Source organism: Larimichthys crocea, unplaced genomic scaffold (assembly GCF_000972845.2).
Source record: "Larimichthys crocea isolate SSNF unplaced genomic scaffold, L_crocea_2.0 scaffold397, whole genome shotgun sequence".
Taxonomy (NCBI): Eukaryota; Metazoa; Chordata; class Actinopteri; family Sciaenidae; genus Larimichthys; species Larimichthys crocea.
This window is the reverse complement of record NW_020855181.1, coordinates 149,483-175,140: the sequence shown is the minus strand read 5'-3', so window position 1 is coordinate 175,140 and position 25,658 is coordinate 149,483. Positions and strand designations below refer to the sequence as shown.

The 25,658-nt window shown below is 39.8% G+C and overlaps 1 protein-coding gene and 1 long non-coding RNA gene across 6 annotated transcripts in view; one reads left to right on the top strand and one right to left on the bottom strand.

Moving 5' to 3' along the window:
* The window catches only part of LOC104928201 (disks large-associated protein 1), a 111,782-nt gene extending 95,264 nt beyond the window's left edge, over positions 1 to 16,518 (top strand). For 4 of the 5 annotated variants that reach the window (XM_027276499.1, XM_027276498.1, XM_019261986.2 and 1 more), the window contains 9 exons: positions 635 to 760; positions 916 to 1,071; positions 1,694 to 1,776; positions 3,498 to 3,543; positions 3,902 to 4,183; positions 4,393 to 4,525; positions 4,975 to 5,066; positions 6,061 to 6,213; positions 9,209 to 16,518. In XM_027276499.1, the coding sequence (XP_027132300.1) occupies positions 635 to 760; positions 916 to 1,071; positions 1,694 to 1,776; positions 3,498 to 3,543; positions 3,902 to 4,183; positions 4,393 to 4,525; positions 4,975 to 5,066; positions 6,061 to 6,213; positions 9,209 to 9,433 (1,296 nt within the window). In that variant the 3' untranslated portion in view covers positions 9,434 to 16,518. Of the gene's footprint in view, positions 1 to 634; positions 761 to 915; positions 1,072 to 1,693; positions 1,777 to 3,497; positions 3,544 to 3,901; positions 4,184 to 4,392; positions 4,526 to 4,974; positions 5,067 to 6,060; positions 6,214 to 8,069 lie in introns of all 5 variants that reach the window. The other variant, XM_019261987.2, reaches the window with a different exon arrangement.
* Positions 16,519 to 17,645: 1,127 nt separating this feature from the next.
* Positions 17,646 to 21,708, bottom strand: LOC109139241 (uncharacterized). The gene is made up of 2 exons (XR_002042121.2): positions 21,476 to 21,708; positions 17,646 to 17,878 (listed from the first exon to the last, which is right to left on the bottom strand). It is a non-coding gene; the product is annotated as an uncharacterized LOC109139241 (long non-coding RNA).
* Between the last annotated feature and the right edge of the window lie 3,950 nt (positions 21,709 to 25,658).

Sequence of the window (25,658 nt, the reverse complement as noted above, 5' to 3'; positions counted from 1 at the left end):
AACGTTAGCTGTTTGTGAACAACTAACGGTAGCAGTAAAAGCAGTTTATGTTATCTCATGACACTTTTCATACAGAGCAGGTCTAGACCGTGACACCCAACAATTCCACCATGAGCAAACACTTTGTGACGGTGGCAAGGAAAAGAAGCAGAAACCTCGAGCAGAACAAGGCTCCTGGTGGTCGGACATGTGCCTCAATGGGTTGAGTTTAGAGGGGGAGAGAAGAGTTTTTGTAATGGGCGTCAAGCAGGACCAGAACACAATCCTTGCCTGCACAATCCTACTTCTCCGTACCACTCATTCACTCTGAACCACTATCAGCCAAGAGGACAGATTAACTGTATTTTTCCAAAAGGAAACCAAATTCTGCTGTCAAACATGGGACCAGGATCAATTCATGAAATCAGTTGATAGTAATAATGTGTTCATGCAATCTGCTAACCCAGGAATGCTGAAAAATGAGCTGTTTGCCTTGGTTTAGCCTCCCTCTGCTTCTTGTGTCTTCTTGATGTGTTTCTTATATCGACTATAACACATGTCAACACTTCTCTTTTTGGTTTCACCTAAAATGTTCTGAATGATCCCATGTCACACTTTGTCTTGAGAGCAGTGTTCCATGTTTTAACTTAACCAGGATGCATACATGGAAGAGGAGGGACCCAGAGGTGACATGACCATCCAATCAGGGCTCAGTAACTCAACAGAGAGCATTGACAGCATGAAGGCCCTGACAGCCGCCATAGAAGCTGCCAATGCACAGGTTAGTGCTGCTGCTGTGTTGTTTTAATTTGTGAAGTGTATTCATGCGCACATGAATATTTTCTTTGTGTGGCAGCCACCAACAAATGTAAAACCACATTTGTATTGCTTTTCTGAATGTTGCACTTCATGTCTGTTCTCATTATTCCTGTGTAGGTCCACGGACCAGCCAGTCAACACGTCAGTAACAGCACCATGACAGTCAACACCCCCACCCCAATCTTGACCAGGAGGCCAGTTGTTGAAGACCACCGGGATGACTACAGGAAAGAAGCACTCAGGAAGGGCAAATGTCTCTCCATAGGCATCCAGGTATTCATGACACAGCAGTGGAGGTGGAGAGATGCAGACAAATGATGGGCTTCAGTTACTTAGACATTATATAGAGCCTGTGTGTCTGTGTTTCTGCATATTCAGCCATGCTTACAGACACTGCATTCACATTAATATCATATATAATCTGTCACAGGTAGACTTGCTCAGTCTGCATCTGAGCGCCTGTTTGAGCACAACATAAGTGAGACTGCTGTGTTACATAGCTTCAGAGCTGACCTCTGAGTTCACGGCCGAGTGCTTTGTGTTGAGGTGATATTTCAGGCTTCAAGTACTTCCATTGTAAATGTAAACATTCTTCACTGCAGAAACTTCACAGAACGGTGATCTACCAACACTGTGGACATTTTATAAATGTACACTTTCACTGGGCCAAGCAGTGTTTTGACATCTGAGATAGGAGGTCAGGGGGAATCACAGAGTGTGACTCATCTGTGCTTCTGCTTTTTTTGTGCATTATTATTTTCTTAAATCAATGAATCTGAATGAATCAGTTATTTTGACAGCGCTGTTTCTGAACAGGCACCCTTTACATTATTAAGAGTTTTAATGTCATCATTAGCCATGATTATCAGGGATTCATACTGTCCATCTCTGGTAGGTGGATGGACCAGAGGAGATTCCCGATCCAGAGGACCCATCCAAGTTTACATCTGTAGGGGTGCAAGTGGAGGATGACAGAGGGTGAGGCACACATTTCTCTTCACTCATCTTTAATAGTAGTTTGTCTTAAACCAATAGTCAGGTGCCAATGTACATGACTAGGTTTTGCACACTGTAATCTTTCCCCCTTTTCATACTGGTCTGAATCGCCCAAATGTGGTCAATGATGTCTCCCAGGTGTTTCCCTGACAGTCCATTCTCTGAGCATGTGAATGACTGCCAGCAGAAATAACTACATGTACAGAATGGATGCATGAATTCACCAAAGAACAGACCAAACCTTAAGTACCGACTGTAGCTGACATGCCTCTACATTGTATGCTGCAGCATGAATGGAGATTCCACATGGAGACTGCAAGAACTGTGACTGGCTGCTCGTGTTTTCACCTACATGTTTCTGATGCTGGTGGGATTTATTGAGAATGAAGACAAAGACTTTCAGTCGTCAAATAACATCCAAGCAGTTACACTGCAGACCTTCTGCTCTCTGTTATCGAACATGATATATTCAGTCATTATTGTCCTGTTGCATGTGCTTTATTTTCCTCCAGACTTTGATTTGGGAGTTTAATAGATTTGGAGATCTAGCTGAGTCATTTCCGGCTGTCGTGTAATTATTTCTCTCTCTGGTCACAAACAAACACCCACACACTCATCTGCCAAGGTTATCCTCTGCTACAAGCTGTAATAACTGTGGCAAAGGACCAGTTTCACTTTGAGACTTCAAGACTTAAAGCTGTTTTCTTCAGACCCCTGTCTGTTCAAGCTTCTCTACAGTTATGTTAAGTAAAGTTATGAAAACACATTACAGAAGATAAATTATAGAAGCTTTGAACTGCTTTAACTGACTCTGTCCGACTTGGAGAAGCAGCACTTTCAGTCTCTGCTCTCATCACCCTATTTTAGTGGTGACTGCTTAAAGCTTCAGGCTGTAAAGAATCAGTGGTAGTTGTTGGATATATCTAGACAGAACTGTTGTCTGGTCCAGCAGCCCTGCAGTACGTCCTACCTTTATGAAGGTCATCATGTTGAGTGTTTAGAGAGGTATCAGGTCCAATGTTTTGTCTGTATGTTTTATTAATGAGGGTAGAACACATAAACTACCACAGCCTACACCTTCCAGGATGGCCATGGGGTTGAATTATTGTATTAAACTGCATTGATCTCAGGTAGACTAAACTCAACAATGTGTGTATCCTTTATGTATTGAAAGAACTGTTGAATATAAAAAAGGAAATGAATATGACAGTGACAGTACCTCTCTCTAATCGAATCCTTGGGCATGTGGACTGTATTTCAGGATTTCATTGCTCAAATTCCTGTTTACATGTAAACAGCAAATACTGTTTCAATGTGTTGAAGCATCAAATCCTCACAATGAAATGGGTTTGGAGAACACTAGTACACTAGTAATCTGTAGAGGTTCTCAGTCATCTGCCTCATCTTCCTTCAAGAAGGGTATATATATAAATAATCTGAACTTAGTAATTATGTTTAGCTGGTGGTGCAAATATAGTATAGTTCACATCTTAGTAGGGCCAGTTTTTCACTTCTTATCTCTGTTTTAGTTACAGTGGTAGCAGATGACGCAAAGTAGTCCAAATGTTCCTCTTCTCCTCAACATCTTCTAGCTCCTTCCTGGAGATCCAAAGTCATTCTACTGTTAGGCCAGACTGCTTCAGCTCCCTAGCCACACACGCCTTCCAACCTTACCTCCTCCACCTCTTTGTCTCCCCCTACAGGTATCGTCGGTTCCAGCGCTCCAACAGTGTGACAGCAGCTGTACAGGTAAGCTTCAACTGCTGCTGCTCAGCTCAAACCAACACCTCCTCCAAGGCATTTGTTTATCCTGTCTGTCCACTGTTTATTAATTAACAAAATATATCAAAGTAGGCCATGGTGTTCCAGATCCAAGGCTTCTGATTTTCTGAAATCAGCATGATGATCACCTTTTCAACGTTGCAGTTGTCATACATCACCTGATCAGAGATAGTCTGTTTGGATCCACAACAGTCCATCAATTAGACTGAATAGAATTCAGAGGCAAGTGGACCTCTGGTGGTCAGACATAGATTTTACAGACTTGCACAACTCAAACAATCACTTGTTCACATAGTTAAAGAGATTTATTCATTATTCCATCTAGGCAGATCTGGACTTGCCAGACCTGCTGGACACCCCTCTTGACTCCCCAGACACCGACATGGAAGTCCTGTCATCTGGTGGCATCTCTCGACAGTACTCTCGTGATGCCGCAACCTCCACTGTCAGCATCCAGGGCTCAGGGAACCATTACCATGCCTGTGCCTCTGATGACTATGAGGATGTGGGCTTTGACCCGTCCATTCTCCCCCCTCCGGACCCCTGGATAGACAGTGTATCAGATGACCCACTTGATGTCAATTTCAACAGCTCTACTATTCTGGAGGTACGTGAAGCTTGTTTGGTGTGAGCAGAACTAGGGGCATTTGACAGCATTCATTTCTTACAAGTACAAAAGTAGAAGAAACAAATATAACGAACGTGAAAGTCCGGGTTGTAGCCCAACATAAAATTTTGACATGTGACTTTTCGGATACAAATTGCTCTGCAGGTGTGTCTCTGCATTTTGTGAAAGTCTGAAAATGTGAATGACAGGTGGTGCAGCGGTCAGTGTGTCAGAGAGATGGACGCTGGTTTCTGAAGCTGCTGCAGGCAGAGACCGACCGCTTGGAAGGATGGTGTCGACAGATGGAGATGGACCAACGCGAGAATGCCCTGCCTGAAGATAGTATGTGTGTTTGTCCTTGTCCTGGTTCCAAGTGTGAATGTTACTCTGTAAGAAAAGTATAATTTCAATGGCCTGATAATCAATAGCAATCACCACATCTTCAGGAGCAGGGGTGTTCTGTGGACAGAAATGAAAGCCTTCTGAATCCACATTCAGATAAAGTACTGAGTACCTCAAAAGGTTTCAGAAAAGCTCCTGAGGTAAAATAAATGTCTAAATGTAACATCAACTTTTTTGTCAGTTGCCTAGCAATAGTGTTGTCATGATTTAACCACAAATGATTGCACCAAGAGCAGCCATAGTACATGTACTCAGGACTGGAGATACCGTGTCCTTGGTAGGCAGGAAAATCAAGTGTGTTTTTACAGTGTCCATACTTTCTCATGAACAATTGGCAGCAGATGTACTGCAGGTTGTTCTCTTTGTAAACTCTGTGTCTGTGCTGGTAGTACTCGGAAAGATGAGGAGTGCCATCGGAAGTGCTCAGCTCCTGATATCCCAGAAGTTTCAACAGTTCAGGGAGCTGTGTGAGGAGAATCTGGTGAGTCTGGAACACCCTCATACACACACTGAGAACATGCAGGCAATATTCTACAATAATGTTACACATTTCATTTCTGTGTGATAGAGAAATATCTGTTTCTGTTTCTCGAGTACTCACTTACTCTTTACCCATTTTTTCCCCCTGATTACTCCTCCAATTATTCTCTTCTCTGTCACTTCCTTTTTCATTTTATTCCTTCGTTCCTCAAACTTATTTTCTTATATTTCTCTGATTCATCTGTGGCCTGATAACTACTTATGTCCCTGATACTTAGAGATATGAAACAGATGAAGCTCCGGAGATGGCATGTTTGTCTGTCATTAGGTCGATCCAGAATGAAATATCTCAATAACTGCTGGATGGCTTTGTCACAGATATTCATTATCCCCAGAGGGTACCCCAGTGTACTGGTGTGTATTATCACCATTCAGTGCGGATAATAAAACCACTTTCCCAGACTTGTATAGTCATTGATGGGTTAAAAGGTTGTACATCCAAGACATACAAAGCCTTTCAGTGCCACCCACCATCAGTTTCTCCAAAACCCTCTATTCATCAAATACAGCAGCTACACTTCTACACTTCTCAGTTTGAAGTGTGGGGCCACTGACCAAGCTGCAAGTTTTTGACAAGTTGGGAGTGATATTGTACGTGTGGTGTTCATGGTGGTTTAAAAGCACTTTAGCTATCTAAAGATATTTAAAACATGCTGCGTATCAATGTGATCAAGATCCTGCAGTAATTAGATATATATATTCTCTTTTATGTTTTGTATTTACACACTTTGAGCTGCTCCAAGCAAAGTTCAGGATTCTGCTGCTGCCGCCGCTGCTGCTGCTGCTGCTGCTGCTGCTGCTGATGATGATGATGATGTTGATGATGATGATGATGATGATGATATGTAAAGCTACTTTGATTTGTTCCTTCTCCCCTAACCTTAATCTCTCACACTATTACTTCTCCACCTTCTCCTCCATTTCTGCTGACATAGAACCCCAACGCCCACCCTCGTCCTGTAGCCTCAGACCTGGCTGGTTTCTGGGATATGCTTCAGCTGTCGATCGAGAACATAAGCCTCAAGTTTGATGAGCTTCACCAGCTCAGAGCCAACAACTGGAGACCCTTGGATCCCCCTGAGAGAAAGGTACGCACACAAGCTTCCAGTATGGCACCAGGCTCACAGGTGACATCATCTGAATTGAGGATTTAATGTTGTGTTACTTCTTTCGCTCCATGATGAGTGTGACTCATTCTATGACTGTCTCGTTTGGCAACAAAAACTAATCTAATTTACTCTGAAACTGAAGAGTACTGTTCAGTTCAGGTAAGGTGAATACCCAATGGAAACTCACATTTTCTTTGCTGGGTGATTTTTGATGTGCTCAACAGAAATCAACTCTTCCTGATCAAACAATCAGCAAAATCCTTTTATGTATCTGCAGTTATGTTCTTAAAGCACAAACTTCTTCCAGTTCCTTTAATAACCTCTGTGTTCCAGTAAATAAAAGTTGACGTGACATGACATCCTGAATTTATTGAACTAGAACAAACGTCAACACACTCATTCATTGATGCCTTCCATGAAAATCCCAATGGATAACTGGTCATGAAAACTATTAGTGTCATTCCACATTTCCAACCCCTGAAATATTAGATTGTATCTAAAATGATGGGTGTCATGTTGCCAGTCGTCTCTGTGACCCTGTGACCAGATTTTGTATCTGCTTTACAAAGAATGGTCTACTGTTTTTAATAGTTTCCTCTGTATACAGTATACACCTTATACACCAGTATACCCTGTCACACTACACATTTCTGAGCTTTGTAAAGAAAGAAACTATCAGTTTATTGTTATTTCATCACTCAAGGCCATGGACACTAGTGAATCTATATATTATATAACACACTGATTGACTTCAAGAGTTTTCTTATAGATCCAGTACTATTCATAGCTAATATGAGTCTGCTCAAAGCCTATGAAGTAATTAAGGCTTCAACAGCAAAATATATTTTAGAATCCTGCTGTTGGTATGCTTCCATCCACATAGTTTATATGCATTCTCAAATTGCGTTAAAACACGCAGCTGACGTGGAAAGGTTGGTGTGTCAATTAAAGGAAAATTCTACAAAGTGAAATGGAAACAGACTTGGCAAATAAATCCAGACATGAAGCAAGTGAACCTTCAGCTCTACCAGGGATTTTAAAAACAGACAGACAGACACATCAGATGAGTGTGGTGGGATGAGGAGACTGTAATGTTCCTTTAATCACACAGTCACATAGTGTAGGATTCAGTGGTTTCCTGTTTCAAGTGGCTCTCACACTCCCACATGTTCTCCCAGGAGACCTCTGATCATGTGAAGTACACTACTTCAGTAATGTAACTGATAACAAACATATTTATCTTAACCCAAACCACCATCTTTCTCTAAACCTAACCAAACTGCAACCATGTCACAACATTAACCATGTGATGGTGGTCTGGTACACCTGGCACTGATAATCTCCAACAGTCATTTCTGTGGCTTTGGAAGTTATTTTATGATCAGTCTATCTGTTCCTTTAGGTACGAGGACCTGTTGCGTTTGACATGCAGGCTATAACTTCCAGTGTTGAAGCAATGGCAGCAGTTTGATCATGCTGCCTTTAAATGCTGCTAAAATTCATGTTACCTGGGAACTGAAATAACTTTTCTCTCTGCAAACTGACAATCTATACATACATGACAATAAGAAAACCAAAGAAAGCTTTATTTCTTGTCTCGTAGTGTCACTCAGAGTCAGTGCATGGCTGTCTGACTTGGTCTTTATACAGATACTCTTCCTCCTGCGTATCTTTAAGTGTATCTGTAAATGTTCCAGATGTCTTGTGCCTGCACTCTTGCTCTTTTTCAGCAGTACCTGTTGTGGCTTTGCATCATTGTGAAGACTGACTCTGCTGCTTTCCTCATCTGCTCTCATTGTTGTCTTTTCCTTTCTTGTGCTTTTCTGTGTTGACAGTGAAGGTGCTTGCAAACAGCCACGCATCAGTCAGCATAACTGCAATGCCAACACCACCACAGGGCCTTGACACCTCTGGGCCTCCGTAGATCCATCATGTTTGTCTTTCCATTCATCTCTCCATGCTTCCTTCCTTCCTTCCTTCCTTCCTTCCTTCCTTCCTTCCTTCCTTCCTTCCTTCCTTCTCTGACACTTGCAGCCACCTCACCATGTGTGGCTGTTTGTTGTGTGTGCTAGACCTAGCAGTTTCAGAGAAGATCAAATTAGAACATACAGACATACATTCTATACATAAACTCCAACCACCAAAAACAAACAAACTAAATAAAAAACACCAAAAGAACTGAGAGTTAAATTAAACATAAAAAAAATAAAAAATAAAACGTGTTAAAACAGCAGTAAAAAGACAGGAATGCTAATAAGAAACAAATGCTATTACAACATTACGAGGATTTTTTTTACAAGATAGTCTAGCCAATCTAACGTATTCACTCTGTACTGCATACCTTTGTCTTTCTGTATTATGGTCAGGGTGGTTACTGCCTGCTATAAGGATGCAGTATGCAGCATTATTCCTCAGGCTGGTCTGATGATGTCCACATCAAACTGAGCTCAGACTTGTGTGGGAAAAAGCTCAAAAGTGAAAAAAGAAAATAACATGCATGCATCTGAAAGCCTCAGACTATACAAGGTCATGTCACACACAGATACACCTAATGTACAGTAGGTATCACTAAGCTGTCCCTGTGCAGATAGATTGTTGTACAGCAAAAAAAAAAAAAAGAAAGAATTTTGTTGAATAAGAAATGTGTGAATCAACACATGTAGGGAACGAGTTAGTTTCCAAAATCACAGCATGTGAAGTAGCTGCAGCGTTGCTGAAACAGTGTGTGATGCAGTATGTCAAAAAACAACGTGGAGGCTGATCAAAAGAATTGTGCACAAAGTCAAACTCACCTTACCTCTTCTACTCACAGTGAATGTGCTCACAGGCATACAATAAATCAAAACCTCCTGCATTTAAGGCAGCCGTTACATCACAGGCACGTACACACTTATACAAACACACACACAAATACATGTCTGTCTTTTTCCTGAAATGTTCTCCCCCACCCCCCCTTACCGTCCTCTCCCACCAGGAGAGGCGGCTCCCACCTCCAGTGCCAAAAAAGCCACCCAAGGGCCCCCACCACCACCCCCCTCTGGCCAGAGACCGCTCACTGGAAAGCTCAGAGAAACAGCGGCAGGAGGCCAGGAAGCGCCTGATGGCTGCCAAGAGAGCTGCATCCGTACGACAGAACTCCGCTACAGAGAGCGCTGACAGCATTGAGATCTACATCCCCGAGGCTCAGACAAGGCTATGAGGACACTACCAGGGACACACACAGGGTTGACATGCAGTACACACACACACACACACACAATACACAACAAAAACACAAAAATGTATGGTTGTCCACACCATAGTACAGTATATGGGTGTAACAGAATATGAATACTTGGCTATGCACAGGTCATGTCCTCTGAACAGATACATAAAAAAACATAACATTTGACTTTCTGCCCGAATATTTCACTGGAACCTGACGGCTGCTCATCAGGAGTGATACAGTGCTTCCAAAGTGTTCATGATAATACTAAGCACACCCACACACACACACACACACACACACACACACACACACACACAAGAGAGCAAGAGGTTTAGTACTTGGCCCATACAGATATACCAATATACCAGTATCAATACAGACATTGTTGTGACATGCACAAATATGACAGAGATAGAGCTAAAATGTTCCTAAATGTTCCATTCAAATCATCATTTGGAGACACTGAGTCGACTCTTTTGGCACTCAAATCATTGCGCTTCTGTTTTATATCTAGCTGCGTCATTGTACACAGAGCAGACCTAATGACAGCACACAGTCAGCTATCCTGTATAGAAGAGAAAACATCATAAGCACATTACAAATGAAACTTCAGAAGGTGACCTCCCCATGGCAAATAGAGACAGTAGGCATCCATCCATTGAATGGATCTTATGGTGAGATTGTTTTGTCGTACCTATTTGGTATGAGAGAAAGATTGTGGTCATACGAGTTGTAGAGTATTTCATACACTGATGGTCCATTTAGTCAGTGGAGAGAACGCGTACAGGAGTTCAAGATGTCTAAAAGGTTTATTGAGGCTCGGCCAAGGAGAATGGAGGATTTATTAATACAAGATCAGGAAGCAAGGAGGAAGCTCCGATGATGAGGATTCATACTGCACCTACCAGTGTGGAACAGGAACTGGTCAGACCAGCTCATTTGTACGCACTAACAAGTACACGTACATCTTCAGAGATAACCTGCCGTCATTTTGTCCAGCCAACAGTCACAACAGCTTTATGTGCTGCAGAGTGTGCAGAGTCAGCTTATTCATGACGTGATTTGACTTTGAATGTTACACAAACATGCACAGTACTGAGGTGCTGGACAATCTTACATGCACGCACACACACACACACACACACACACACACACACACACACTCACAGTAGTAAACTCACAAACATAATTTTTTTTTCATGAAAACACATGCACACTGGTTTACACTCACACCGTGAACACATCAGCACTCACAGGTAATTCTTTCAGGTCTTGTGGCGGTATGAACTCTGCAGGCTGTTGTAATATAAAAACAGTGTATCTCTCTTCCCTCTGGAGAAGAGAACGCCATGATCACTGTTTATCTTTCATCTTCCTCTCCGTCTCCACACTGCATCACTTCTTTATTGAACAGAGGACTTTTGTGTAATGATCAACTGAAACTTCGGTGTATTTCCATAGTTTTGGACGTCATTCTTTTTTTCCCGACGTGTCACAGCTGTGTTCTTGGCTCACGGGGACTCCACAGGGCACAAACAGCAGCTGTCAGACAGCTTTGAATCAAGTTTTCTAACTTATTCAGAATCATAATAGGGATTTGCTTCAAAACTGTCTAATGTGGTCGCCCCATCTGTAATTTAGAAATTTAGCTTTTGATGACCAAAACTACAAAAATAAAAGATTAACTGTAAATAAACCAAATTTTATTTGACCCTCCCTGTGTACCATAGAAAGCCATCAAGTGAATTATAAAGTGCTAAAACTGGCAGAGACACTATGTCACTGGGTAAACATGCCTAATAACAGCAGATGAACTGATTCGGGTGATTGTATGATCACTGCCTGTGCACAGGTCACACACTGTCTCCCTCTTTGGTTTGATCTTCACATCTATTTTCCTTCTTGGATTTCAAAGTGATTTCTCTGACAGGGTACAATAGCAATACTTAGTGACGATAGTGACTTTTATGGAAGTACTGAGAGATTTATTATGTAACACAAGACATAAGACATAATATAATAATATCATTAATTATAATATAATATAATGAATAAGATGGAATGAGACTGAATCAACTATGCAGTGCAGCATTAATCTCATGGCATCTCTAACGTAGTTACTCCAGTTGTGCAATTAAAAAATGTTTTTGCTTCATTCGATAGAAAAATGTTCAGATGCACCTGGCCAACATTCAGACAGGTTGTATTAATAGAATTCATATTTATTCTGATATTAACACATATCTGAAACTGCATTTTTCTTTGTGTAGACAGCTTCAGCTAAGTTTGGACATGTAAATTTAGCCAGTAGTAGTAATCCAGTGCTGGCCAAGCAAGAGCTGACAGTGGATTTTCAGATCCCAATGAGACAACACATAAAACTGTCAGGTGAACTTCATTCTTAGCATTACAGTGAGCTGTACAGAGATGAGACCATTTTAATCTACACTGTATCTTTGACCCATTTTCAAATCTTACACACAAAGTCATTATGTTGTTGATGTTGATGATGATGTCTGAGATGACTTGACATTATCATATAGCTATATAAATGTTATTGAGTGGTAACTGAATTCTATTGGCAAAGGGCCTGGTCACATTAAACATGGGCAAGTTGCAGTTCCTGCACATGTCATTGGCTACGTTACAGCTACCGCTGTCAGTTAAACGGTAGCTTCTAATAAAGATGACAAATTGGTCCACTATTAAATGACAGCTAGCATTATGCCAGCACCATAACACAGCCGTCATCGTACATCCACTAAAAGTGCTTGTTTTTGCCACTGCTGGGCATTCAATGCTGGACCAATTTTAAAAATGTTCTCCTTATCAGTCATCTACTCCCAAACTAGCTATAGAACCTGCTGAGCTCCTTCATTTTCGACTCTGCTGTGTCCTCCTCAGAGGTCAGGAAAGTCAGTAAATGAGTATATCTGCTCATAATGATTGCCTCCAGTTGAATTCAGTTCAGTGGGAACTGACATAAATGTTTGTGTGAGCAGGCTCTCAGCCACATAGAAATCCTGTGAAGGGCGGTGAATGTGCTTTACATTACTGGTTTCTGTGTACCATTGTAGACTCTCAAAGGATTATTGTCAAGGGGAATTTTCCTTTTTTTTCTACTTACCCAGACTTCTTCTTTCCTCTGCGTGTTATTTCAAAGAATGAAAACTACTGCTGAGCTCAGTCAGCAGTTACATTCAGAGAAGTTCTACTGACCTCCAAAGATGAGAGGCTCATGATTGGAATTAAGCTGCACTTGATAATTAGGCTTGTTTCCGTTGGTGAGTGTGTTCATGTATCAAAGTGTGACTCTGGCTAACTAGGAAGAATAGTTAACTCCACCCAAATCATTCATGTACTATGATCATTTTCCTGTGCATTAGTCACGGAAATGACAATATGGCTTTTTGTCACAAAACTTGAACATATATCTTTTTTATATCTCTCTAAATATCTAAATATATTTCTAGTTTTTGAGTTTTGAAAACTCGAAAATGTGAGTGGCAAACATGATCCAGGTATCTAACCATAAAAACACAAATATTTCAATGTTACAACAATTTCTATGTTTTTATTTTTAAACTTTGATGCTTGCCATGATTTCTATCTATCCCCAAACTATTCTGCATATGTGGAAATACTGTTTTGATTTGAATCCAGCCTTATCGTCATTTCTGTGTCACTTTAAAGGAGCACTCCAGTGGCTCCACTCAGCCTGTGAATACAGCTGCGTTCTGTCTTCTGCATCTTTTGAGGAGCTTTGTCAGAAAATAACACCAATGACATCAGAGTGTTGTCATCAAGGTTATCTTAGTTTGGGCTTGGAGAATTCGAGTTCACAGAAAGTCTGCGTGAAGTGATTGGATTCACTATGTTTGCAGGACAGGATATCTCGGCCTCTGCTGCTTCAATGTTTGATTCTTTTTTTTAATCTATCTCCTGAGAGTCCCCACCTTCATGCGAGTGCATTTCTGGACAAAATCCCACAAAACAAAAAAACAAGCAATCAAAAAGCACACCAAGCTTATTATTAGGTTTGGACTCATCACTTCCTGTACTCAGTGAACAGACTGATTCAATTTGGTCACAGAGGTGAATCAACACTCAGTCAGATGAGAAGCTACTGTCTGTTACTGCTACACTTGGACTTTTTGACTGGAGTACTGAAGTGCCATAAGAAGACATTCCAAATCCACCTGGATTTCATATTCCATGTTTCAGCTCCACAGCTGGACCAGAACTGGTTTCAGCAGTTCCAAAGAAAACATCTCTGGGAACGAGATGAGTTTCTTTGAGCCACTTTATGTTGTTTATCTGTGACAATACCATTTATACTACTCCTACTTATGCCAACATTTATTGTGATGACCTCTTATATAACTGCCATTCATTTCTCCAGAGTCACACTCTGGAAATCAAAAGTAGGATTCACAGGATTCTACAGACTTTTGTATGATGATGACGATGATGATAATGTGTTGTTGATGAAAGTATTCCGTATTTATTTTCTTCTTTTGTAAAGATTAGTTGTGCGTGTGTGGGGAGGGGATGTAATTTTGTACAGGAGCTGATTACCTCTGTGTTTAAATGATGACAGTGACAATGACAGTGAGCCATATTCAATGTGAAATACCCTTCTTATAAAGAGGAAAGGGCCATACAGATGCTGAAAGTTTCTTTTTTTCTTTCTTTTACTAAATCATTTTTTTAGTGTTCCAGTAGCAAGCTTACTGTGTGTGTGTTTGGGAGGAACAGTAGAGCAGGAACAACATAACACGAATGTGAACTGTGGGAAACAGAAGGATATGCACATAGGAAATCTTTAGTGTTCTCGTTAGGCTCTGGAAGCTTCTCATATGAAAACTGTGATGACTTCAGACATGATGACTCACATTAGAATGAAAAAAAAACTCTGCCTTCTAAGTTGAAGATGGAAAATGGTTCCAGGAGAAGCTGTGCTGTCAAAAGTGACAAATGTGAGACATTCATACAAAAAGGGGAAAACTATGGAAGACCATGGCTGCCAATATTCAGTCTAACTGAATATTCATTTTGTTTAATTTATTCTACTTTATTTTTATTTTACTGTATACATATTTTATTACACTGAACTCTCAAAATGCTATTGTGTGCCACGCGACAAAGTTTGTTCCCCCTTTATTATTCATTCGTGGTCACAAGATACAATTCATTTCCACATTTTTGGTTCATTGGTTTGTGCATGAGATAAGTTTATATACAGATCAGGATGTTATGCTGATTGTCATTGATTGGAATAGTTATTTTTGGGAATTCAGATAAGCTGAGAATCACCTAAAATGCAAGTTGGACTGAAGCTACTCCACAGTAACTTCAGTGCTATGTCTCATAAACTAGATGCGATCTGAATCTGAGTCCAAGGGGTCACACACTGTGGAGTTCCTCTACTCCTAGCTCTTACTATACTATAGTATATTACACTTACACTATACTATACTATACTATACTATACTATACTATACTATACTATACTATACTATACTATAGGTTTCCTATAAATAAATGAATAACACACAGTATTAATAAACTAATAAGGGTTGAATGGCAATAAAGAAAGGTTAGTATTCAAATTGACCACATGGTGGCTCTCTAATGGTGTTCACAAGACAAGTTTACCTGAAGGATCATTTGTGGAGAAAAAATAGTAAACAGTTGCAATAAACAGCTCTTAAGGATGCTGAATAATAACATTCACATGAGAATTTGTACAAAGTCTGAAGTCACACTTTGTCAGGTCTTTCTGTAAGATGACAAGCAACTTCTAAAATGCTTCTTTTCTTAGAGTTTAGTTGATCAGGACTATATTCTAACTTAGGTCATGGTATAACCCATAATTCAAATCAACACCAATGTATATTGATTCTGCACTGAAATGGAATATACTTTTATTAAATCAACCTTCTGTGGGCAAAATGGACACATGAACATATTAGTATGCTGCATGTGTGGGAACAAAATTGGATCTCGTGTGCACAGAATAGCGTATACATATGTTTGATAAAAAAGCAATTTCCATTTGTTTCTGTATGTTTGTATGTAATCAAGACGAAACTTTAAATTGCAATTCAAAATTAAAACAAATTTTAAAATGTATAATTACTGTCAAAATTCAAAAGTACCCTTTAACAATTTAAAGTGCATTTTCTGAGGCTCTTTATGCCTTTATTGGTCAACAGCGGCAGCTTTAGACAGACAGGAAATTAGTTGGAACTTTGCCATCCAGACTGAAGATAGCTTAGCTTGCTTCAGTCAAGTGTTATGTTCACCATACAAACATGTAAGATAATGTCATTATAAAGTGTTGTCAATAGAATTACTGATACATTTTGGCACTAATTCAAATGAAAACATTTTTAAATTTTATATTTAGATTTTTGTCATACACACAAATTGAAAATTATGATATAATTTTTTTTTTTTTTTTAAACTGGCAGTCCTGGACTTCCATAGAGATGACCTTGGATGCAATGCTGCTGAAAACTTTCAATCAATAGCGTGCTTGATTTGGCTTTGTGTGCTTTTTTTCCTCAGGAAGAGAGGGGAAATGTAGTCTTTAAAATCAGGGTCTCCCAGACATTGTTGTCTGTTACTCAAATGTGTGTGTGTGTGCAAGAGTCTGTGTTTTAAAGTTTGTATGCGATTCATATGTAAATATTACCATAATGGAAGATGCACTGTGTGTGTGTGAGGTCTCTATAAAGTGCTTCCTGAGTCCCTTGTTTTCTATGTTAGGCCTTTCCTCAGTACGGTCTAGTAGCCTCTTAGAGTCATTCTGTATATTAACTCCACTCATACCTGCGACAGATCACTTGTGTTTGTACAGAAAATGGTTGAGTATGTTTCATGACGCATGCAGACACAATATTAGTACTTACCAATCTATATCTCAGTTGAAACATGTATTTGGTTTATTTATGCTCTTATTTATTGATTTTTTTAAACTATGAGGTTCTGTTGAAGTGGTCTGTCATGCTCTTCTGATCTTCTGTTGTATTGTAAAGAGATGATTATATGTCCATAACTATTGATGAACCAATAATAAAATTAACTATTAACTCTTCTTTCATGACTGATTGGTCTATACCTATTTGCAACATAACACACTCATCAGATCTGATGGTTTGTGTGGATTAGATTAGTTTCCATGGTGGACAAGAAGGCATGGAGCAGATTAAACATCGAGACAAGTCAGGTTCATTTGTACAGAATCTCAGTCTACTTTACAAAAGACAAATAACATAACTTCCAGAATCTGTCAGTGCAGTAATAAGTGGTCCAGATAAAGACATAGACAGAAGAAATACATTAATGAATGTTTGCACACAAAATTATAAATTCAATCAGTACATTAAACTAATGTTCACATGATGTATGTTAATGTATTATGAGTAAAATAGTAATGTTATGTACAGATTCATCAAGAGGAAGAAAATGTCCTTTATTCCTCCCTCGAGGGTCAATACAGCATTGATGAAGAATTGTTAGAGTGAGGGTGCTGCCTCATCGGATGGGGGCTCCTCTCCTGAGGTGGTCCACACCTTATCAGGATCGGAGCTGGTGAAAATCTCCAACAGTCAGCTAGCAGGAGAAGAGATTACAAAATGCTGACTTGGCCATTTACTTCAGTTTACAGTGAAAATGTTTCTTTTAATTTCAGTCTTTGAAATGAAACTTTGAGATTTTATATACAACAGATGGCATGTGAAATTTCATTTTAATATTTAACATTTTAATAATTGTGCCCTCAGACTAAAAGCTCAACTTTGATGACAATAATTACAGAGACAGATAGCCAAGACATGTTTTTTTACTCAACTCCTTCTTCCATCATGTCATCAGCATCTTCTCTTTGTCTTCTCTGTCACTGACAATTTTTGACAAATAGAGGTTCAAATCCATGTATGACTGTGAATTCATGGAATTATTCAAACAGTACAGTACAATATATTTTATTTTATCGTATTTACTATTGCTTTTTGATATTTTATTATGTATAGTTTGCTTTATAGTATATTTTTATTTTTTGTTGTCACTTGTCACTTTGTGTAATGCTGCTGCTGCACTATAATTTCCCAGCTTGGGATAAATAAAGTCTATCTATCTATCTATCTATCTATCTATCTATCTATCTATCTAAACAAAGGGTTGTCACAGCCGGGTAAATTGTTAGAATTACACGTTTATGTTTATTGGACTGCTAAAAGGGTCAAAATATATCAAAATATCAGCAGTTGGTGTGGTTTGGATGGAGTTGGTGTGGTTTGGATGAGATGAAGCCATCAACAGACAGTACGTCAGTTTTAGATGTGTTCTCCTCTGTAACCACATGATGGCGGTACTGCACTGAATATTAAACCACTGCAGGATTACACTGATTGTCCTCCAGGGGGATCCCTGCACCACAAAAGACAGACACATGAAGCATGAGGAATATTCAAGTCTGACAAAAGTGTTCAGACTGACACACACAATCTCATTTCAGTCCCTAAATAATACAGAACATCCACTACAATATGGCTTTACAATATGAAGTCTTTAGGTTAGAAAAATGACACTTCTAGATAAATGTATTCATCTTTTCTTTTTTTTTTAGAGGGGATGACAGATCCTTTGCTATTATTTATGAAATGCCTCAACAAATAGCTTCATTCAGAGATGATGAAGAAGGAATAAGAAAGAGCAGTCCAACCTTCAAACCAGCAGTCTCTGTCTAACCCTAACACACACACACACACACACACACACACACACTGAAGGCATATCCATATTGTGGTGTTAAACATTTGATATTCCAAGATGAGAGTGATTAACTGCTCTTATTTTTAGGGAGGTTGTCCCATCCACTTTGAAGTGCCTGTTGTAAATCTTCAAACACAGACAAAGTCTGATGAAGACGATTATCCTGAGTGCAAGGATCATGGAAATCACGATAGCTTATATCATACTATGTTAAAAGCTGTATCATTTTATAAGTCTCTAAAAAAGAGTTTGTAAATAAGCATGAAGCGGTGTATGTTATGACGAGTGTGCAGAGTAGTGGTGTGTGTGACAAATCAAACAGCAGAATGATCAATTGTGTCAAACCTTTGAGGTGTTCCTTTGCAAGGCAGTCTATAAATTGTATTTCCATAATTGGTCATTAAAGTAACCTGAAATGTAAATCTGAGAGACGAACAAAAAAAGTGTCCACTCACTTTTTCTCATTATCACTCGGACAGTAAGACTTAAGAGTAACGTTCAGGGCTGATGTTGTAGAGCAGTGGATGTCTCAACCTATTGAACTGAGGAACTGTTCGACACACAATCTTTCAGGAAGAAGCTTGGATGACTTCTTCTGCTTCAAAAACCTCTACAGACTTGGGCTCATCCTGACGCTCTCTCAACAAGTGTGACCTTCAGTCACTGCTGTCCTCCTCCTGAAGTTATGGTGTCAACTTATGGTGTCTGTACTCAGAATCAGAATCAAAATTACTTTATTGGCCAGGTGTGTGTTCGCACACAAGGAATTTGACTCCGATTCACTTTGCCCTCAACTGTACATACAGGTATGGACAAAGTACAGTTTAAAAGACAAGGGACATGGGGTGTCATTTAGCTTAGTTGGTAGAGCAGCCGCCCCATGTGTGAAGGCTCAGTCCTTGCTGTGGAAGCCCAGGGTTCAAATCCGACCTGTGTGTGTATATATATATAGAGATAGATAGATAGATAGATAGATAGATAGATAGATAGATGTGGTTTTGTGTTCTGTACATTAGGGTAGATGGATATGACAGTATATACATATCTATGTACAACAGACTAAATGTAAACAGTGACGATAAATAATAAATTAAAATGTACAATAATGTAATGTACTCTCACTGCTTTTCAGGCATGTAGATTGGCAATTAGGCATACAGATCTGTACCTCTGTGAACACCTGATGTTTGTCTCTTTGTTCTGAGTGTCTTTCAGTCTATCCGTTTGTTCCTTCTGTCTGCAGAAAACAGCTCCAGTGGTGCTTATGGTGACATTCAGAAGTTGAGAAATTTTAAATAAACCAAACAGACTCACAACAGACAAAAAGATCCATTTTGATGTAACAGCACTAGAGATATTGACCACACATTCTTCGATTTGAACATTTATTAGATTTCACACAGACTTTATCACATGAACAGTTCAACTCCCTGTAACACATGTATTCCTGAATGTCATTTTTAAAGTCAGGATGTGTATTTAAAATCACACTTTAAGGCCCAAGAGACAATATCAAAGCAGACACTGTGGCAAACATCAGACAGCTGTGGGATGAATGGACTGAAAGCAACATAAATACTGGACCAGTTTTCACTGGGATTTGCTTATTTTCCTAAAAAAAATCATAGACCCAAGATCATATTAGATAATATTAGAATCATTATTAGTAATAGATCCCAGGACTCCAAAAACCCAATTGTGTACCTCCAAAATATAGTCAAGGACCCTAGATCCTAGTTAATGACTATAGACCACAGTCAATTAGTAAAACACTTTTAGATCCCATTTATACCAAGTTCAACCATTATAGCACTCGATCTGACAAAGACACTTAAAACTCAGTAAAATAGGACCTCCTCACAAACACCTTTGGGGCATCTCAAGGGCTTCAAAAGCTTCCCGGTCATGTCTTTAATGTAATTGTATCCACATTTGCATGAAGGACTTTCCCCAGACCCTGACACTGTCAACAGAAGAGCAGACAGTACAGGCTGAGTTAGTCCTGCAGGACGCTCAGAAATCTCTCTAAATCTTTTCCAATCCTCCCTGCAACTGTCAACAGCCCCCGGGCAGAGCTGAACTCTCTCCAGTCTCCTCACATATTAGCCTGGCTCTTAGTCTGGAGCCACCAGATTAACGCCCAAATCAATTAGAGCCAGAAACAGATGAGTCAATTACCACCCAACTCCACCCCCCAGCCAGCCAGCACTGTCAAGGAGTTCTTTTCAGGATTATAATCTAAACTTCAGTGTTCAGTTTATGCTTGACATCTTGCAGGAGAAAGACATGTGGAGGCGTGTTTTGCTCTTTTAATGGGGGTGGTGTTTGTTTAGAGGTTAAAGAGGCGGAACAGTCACTCTGAATCCCAAGATTACCTCAGAGTGTCTGGGTGGGGGAAGAAAGCAAAATGTGCCCCCCTTCCTCCAACAGCTACTGTCAAGGTGTCCTTGGATGGGACAGTGAACCTCCACCTGGGCAACAAAATGTGTTGAGTCTAAAGTTTTTTAAACTACTGACTATTGAACATTTGGTCATGAATTTACTTTTTTTTAATGTTCAGATGTTTTATACAGTTCCTCTCAGTCTGAGACTGAAATTAATTTTCTCCTAGAAAACGACAAACTGGACACTTTTTTAAAAAGATATTCTTCCATGTTAGCCACATTATTAACACATCATCAATTTATTGCACATAATGACTAGCTGACAAATGGTTTTGAAAATACTAATGTATTTATCATTTTAAACTTATATCTTTTTCATGTTTTCAGTGGCGCTCATAATGTGTTATTTCCCTTCCACCCTCATTCACTGGTTGCTTGTATTATTATTTATATAGTATATTTTATGTTCCTTAATTTTGCTCCAAACACGAACACGAAGTTGAATAAACACCACACTTAAACAGTTTGAAGAAAACTGAACATTAGATGCTTCATGAAGAGGAGTTATTGCAGGACTTTTAGCTCAGTGTACCTAAAACACTGCTGACTGAATATCAGTGAGTGATATTAATACATGTGTTGGTTTTTAAGCTTTGTGTTTGTTTCTTGCATCTGTCCATCCTGGACCCCTTCGTTGCTTCTCTTTCTGAGTTTTGGTCACTTTCTTTTCTGTCAGTGTTCATTTGGATATATATTAATACAGGGTCAGTGGTAAGTGTTGTGAGTTTGTACACTTTGTATAAACCATTCTGGTTGAACTACAGATAGACTTAACTTGACTTTATATAGATTTTCTGTTAAGACTTACCATGATATGTGCTGTACAAGTCTTCCTTGCAGGCCTGAAGTTGTTCGTAAAGTTGACCTGCAGCACTAATGTCACGCCCTTGACATGAACAAGCAGTGCACACTCATTATCATCTGCAGAGAGCTCCTTAATTTGTCTGTCAGTCTGCAGAGTGAGCGCCCTCCTGACGTCTGTCCATGCGCTCTTCATGTCCTGCCTGCATGTGGCGGGATTCCCAGGCCTCCCTGTGCTAACACAGCAGCTTGCACACTGACACCCTGTGACCTGCTTTCGACAATGTTTGGATGTGTGTGTCTGAGTGTGGGACAGACACACACACACACAGAGTGTTGAGGTTTATGAGAGTGCATGTCAACAGGTGTGCAACAATGACGGTGGTGCTTGCTTCAGACTGTGTTTCTGGTCGAGTGCAGTTTGCTGTTCCAGTCAAAGTCCAGCAGTTATCAGCTCTAGAGTAAAGGCCCCCTTCTATCTCTGTCATTAGGCTGCAGAGGACACTGTCCTCTCTGGAGGAAAGACGCATTTGGTCAAACAGCTTTAACCCCCTGTGTTTGTGTTAAATTTCAAAGCAGGAAACATTTAATTGAAATCATTATCAGTTATCAGAATTTTTCATATAGCACAGGACTAGACTGTACTCCTATTTACAGGGACTCAACAATTTCCACCATGAGCAAGCACTTGTTGACAGTGGCAAAGAAAAACTTTAAGAGGTAGAAACCTTGAGCAGAACCTGGATCATGGTGGACGTCCGTCTGCTGTGACCAGATTTGTGACATACAGTCTTATAGTGCAATGAAAAGTAAGTATGTAGAAGTCAGGCTGGTGAACAGGTACACATGCTTTTGTCTTGACACTAGAAATAGTGGTTTATGTCCCTTTGCCTTGAAGGAAGGCAATGTCCTCCCTAAGTCTCTCACTGCTCAAAAAAAGTGTCCACACAAGTTAATCCTGCAAAACCTCAGTTTATGTTTAATAATTTAAAGATCTCAGGAACAGAGGAAGCTCTGTGTCCTTAAAGGTATCGACAGCCCTGCACATCTCCAGAAAACGCTTTACATGTGATCTATTCACACAAAAATGTGGAACACAGGTAAACACCTGACAACAAATGGCCCTGAGGATGTTTTCTAAAACATTTTAACCAAGAATGAACTCCCTTCAAGTGATCAACAAGCAGTGATCACAGTGTGGGCTGAAGATGTTAAATTACTCTTCAGTGAATCCCTTTAATTTGTTTTAGTCACCCAGATGGATAATCCCCTGTAGCCAGAGATTACAGGGATTAACACTGAATCACTATGTGGGAGGATTAGCTCCAGATCTATACCACCCATTTGTCTCCCATAGTTCACTTTCTGGATTTCCTTTTCCAGTCCCTTAAGGGCAAGGTGTGCTCAAAGGCACTGTGGCAGCAGCTGTGAAGAAACCATGAACCCATTTTTCCCTACTGATAAGATACAGAGCAGCTAATGTCTCCTATTTTCATTTTGTGGTTGACGGAAGAGTAATGTTTTGTTTTCATCCCTTCTATCTACAGCTGTCCAATGAAATGAAGGCAAAAAGACCAAATAAATAAACTACTATCATTATATTATTATTATTATTATTATTGTTAATAATAATAATAATAATAATAATAATAATAATAGTAATAATGATTTGAAAAGGGTAATATCCTACTTATTTAGACAATAATGTTCCTATTAATTATTTTCACACAGTCAACTTTCTGTATAAAAAAAAAACTATTGGACATCTGTACTCTGGTGTGAGAGGTGTTGCCTATGCATGGTCGAATATATACTGCACATATTTAATTTAAAATATTTAATTTGGATATTTACATGTATAACTCATGCTAAAATGTGTGCAAATGTTGTCTAAGCTGGAAAGAGAAAGAGAAAGAAAATGTATATTCTGCATTATTGTTGAAGAAAATGAGTTTAAAAAAAGTTAGAAAAAGAAGTGAAGAGTCTGAAATCATAAATGAATAATAGATTAACATTTAAATTAATTTTATTTCTAATAATGATTATTAACTATACTATACATGTTTCATTCTGAGATATTAAAATGATGTCGAAATTACACAAAAAGAAGAAAAGTCATTTTTTCTGGATATAAAATAAAAAAAGACAACTGTAGATCATTTCATAAGATTAAAGTCATAATTATAAAGCCATGTTGTATTCTTTTTTTTTTCATTTTATTTAAGGTCTAATATATGTATTCATGTATTTATATTTCATGTTTTAATGATGGATGTGACTGAGAAGAATCAGCAGGCAAAGAAAAAGTTTCCGTCTTTTTTTGCCTTTTAAAAAATAAATAATTTTAAGGCTGATGAAGCTGTGACGTCATCTCATTTTTATTATTTATTTATTTTGTATTTTGACGTCGGACAAGATCAACAACTGTGTGTGTGTGTGTGCGTGCGTGTGTGTGTGTGTGTGTGCCCTCTACGCGCCAGCCACCACCACCCCTGGTGTGCACCGTGACCGGTGTGGCCGGTGTTAATGCACCGTCCAGCCTGCTGCATGCTGCAGACCGAGAGGCAGCATGGGAACAGGAACACTTGCTCCGCTCGCGCAGGTCGGCTCGTTCAGAGTGACAGGACGTTCATCAATGAGGCGGCGTGGAGCGCGCGGTCACGGCGAGTTAAAAACCTGCACGGTTCGAATTATCATCTGGTTTTTAAGCAAAGGGAGGGACACACACACACACACACACACACACACACACACATTGTTGCCTTAGTGATAAAGTTTTGTTCAAAGAGCAGTGTTCGACATGAGTGAACCTAGTTTTTTGTTTAGACAGAAACAGTTTTTTTTGTTTTGTTTTGTTTTTATGGACACACACATACGGGCTGTGACGTCACATAATGACACAAATGAACCCGCGTGATGAAAATTCAGGGCAATTTTAAATAGAACTAAATCTCGTATCAAATTGAAATAACTGTTGAAGCGCGTGTGTCCCTGCAGCTTGATTTTATTTACGATAGCTGTGTGTGTGTGTGTGTGTGTGTGTGTTTCAAGGCTCTGAAATGAGCGTCATGTTGTGATGTTTGTATGTATGAAGCACACAGAACAGTGATGCTGGACACAATGAGAAACTCCATTTTACGCACAAACACAAGCAAGAAACTGCAGAATGAAAAAAACAAGAGCATCATTTGTGCAGTTCTCACAGAAACAAAGAAAGAAATCTTTCTATAATAGTTTTAAATATCATCTTTATAAAATAATGAAATAAAAAAATGTTGGATATATAAATAGATTATAAATGTTTGTGTCTGTGCTGAGGTCAGCTCAGTGGGGGAAAAAAGTTGAAAATGAAAATGAATGACCCCTGATCTAAAGATGTTAATGTGTGGGGGGACCAGGACCAGGACCAGGACCAGCTCTGTGTGGTTGGACCTCTGTCACTTATTCATAGATGAATGTCTTCATATAATGTGAAGGACTGAGCGTGTTTGTGATGGATGCTGATGAAGACGGTGTTTCTTCCTCTGGTGCACGCGGTGCACTCCTGCGGGGTCCTGTCAGTGTTTGGTGTTGTGTTCAGCACCTGGTTGGTGCCGGGACGTGCGTGTATTGTGCGTGTTGTTTGAGGCGTGCGGACTTCCAGCCACAGCTTCATTATGTAAAGAGCAACAGCACCCTCATTTATAACACGACATGTTGCATTGACTGACTGTGGGGACGCAAATGGCCTTCTTCCCACGGCCACGGCCCGTGTTGCAGCTTTCTATCCAACACACACACGGTGCGCGCGCACCCAGCCTGCCCCTGCAAGGTCCATTTTCTGTGCAGAACAAAGTGAGCCCTTTCACTCAAAGGACTGAATAGATGCGTGCATACAGACCTCAGACCGGTGGGCAGTCTCTTTTCGTTATACCGGGGAGCGTTAATATGTCGCGTGAGGGTGTCAGAGAGGCGCGCGCTCCAGGGCCCACCACTGTGCTTTTATTTGTCAACCAGTTCTCCCAATCAAAACCCGCTCCGGCTGGCACAAGTGGCGCATCGACTACTCTACTGGTGCATGTATTTAGAGGAGCAGCGCTGCCCACTTAGTGCTTAATAGATGAGAGCTGAGGGCTCTTGAGCTGATCTCAGGACGGCTGCGTCATCCTCCTTCATGCTTCCTGTCTGTTTCTTTATGTTATCAAAATATT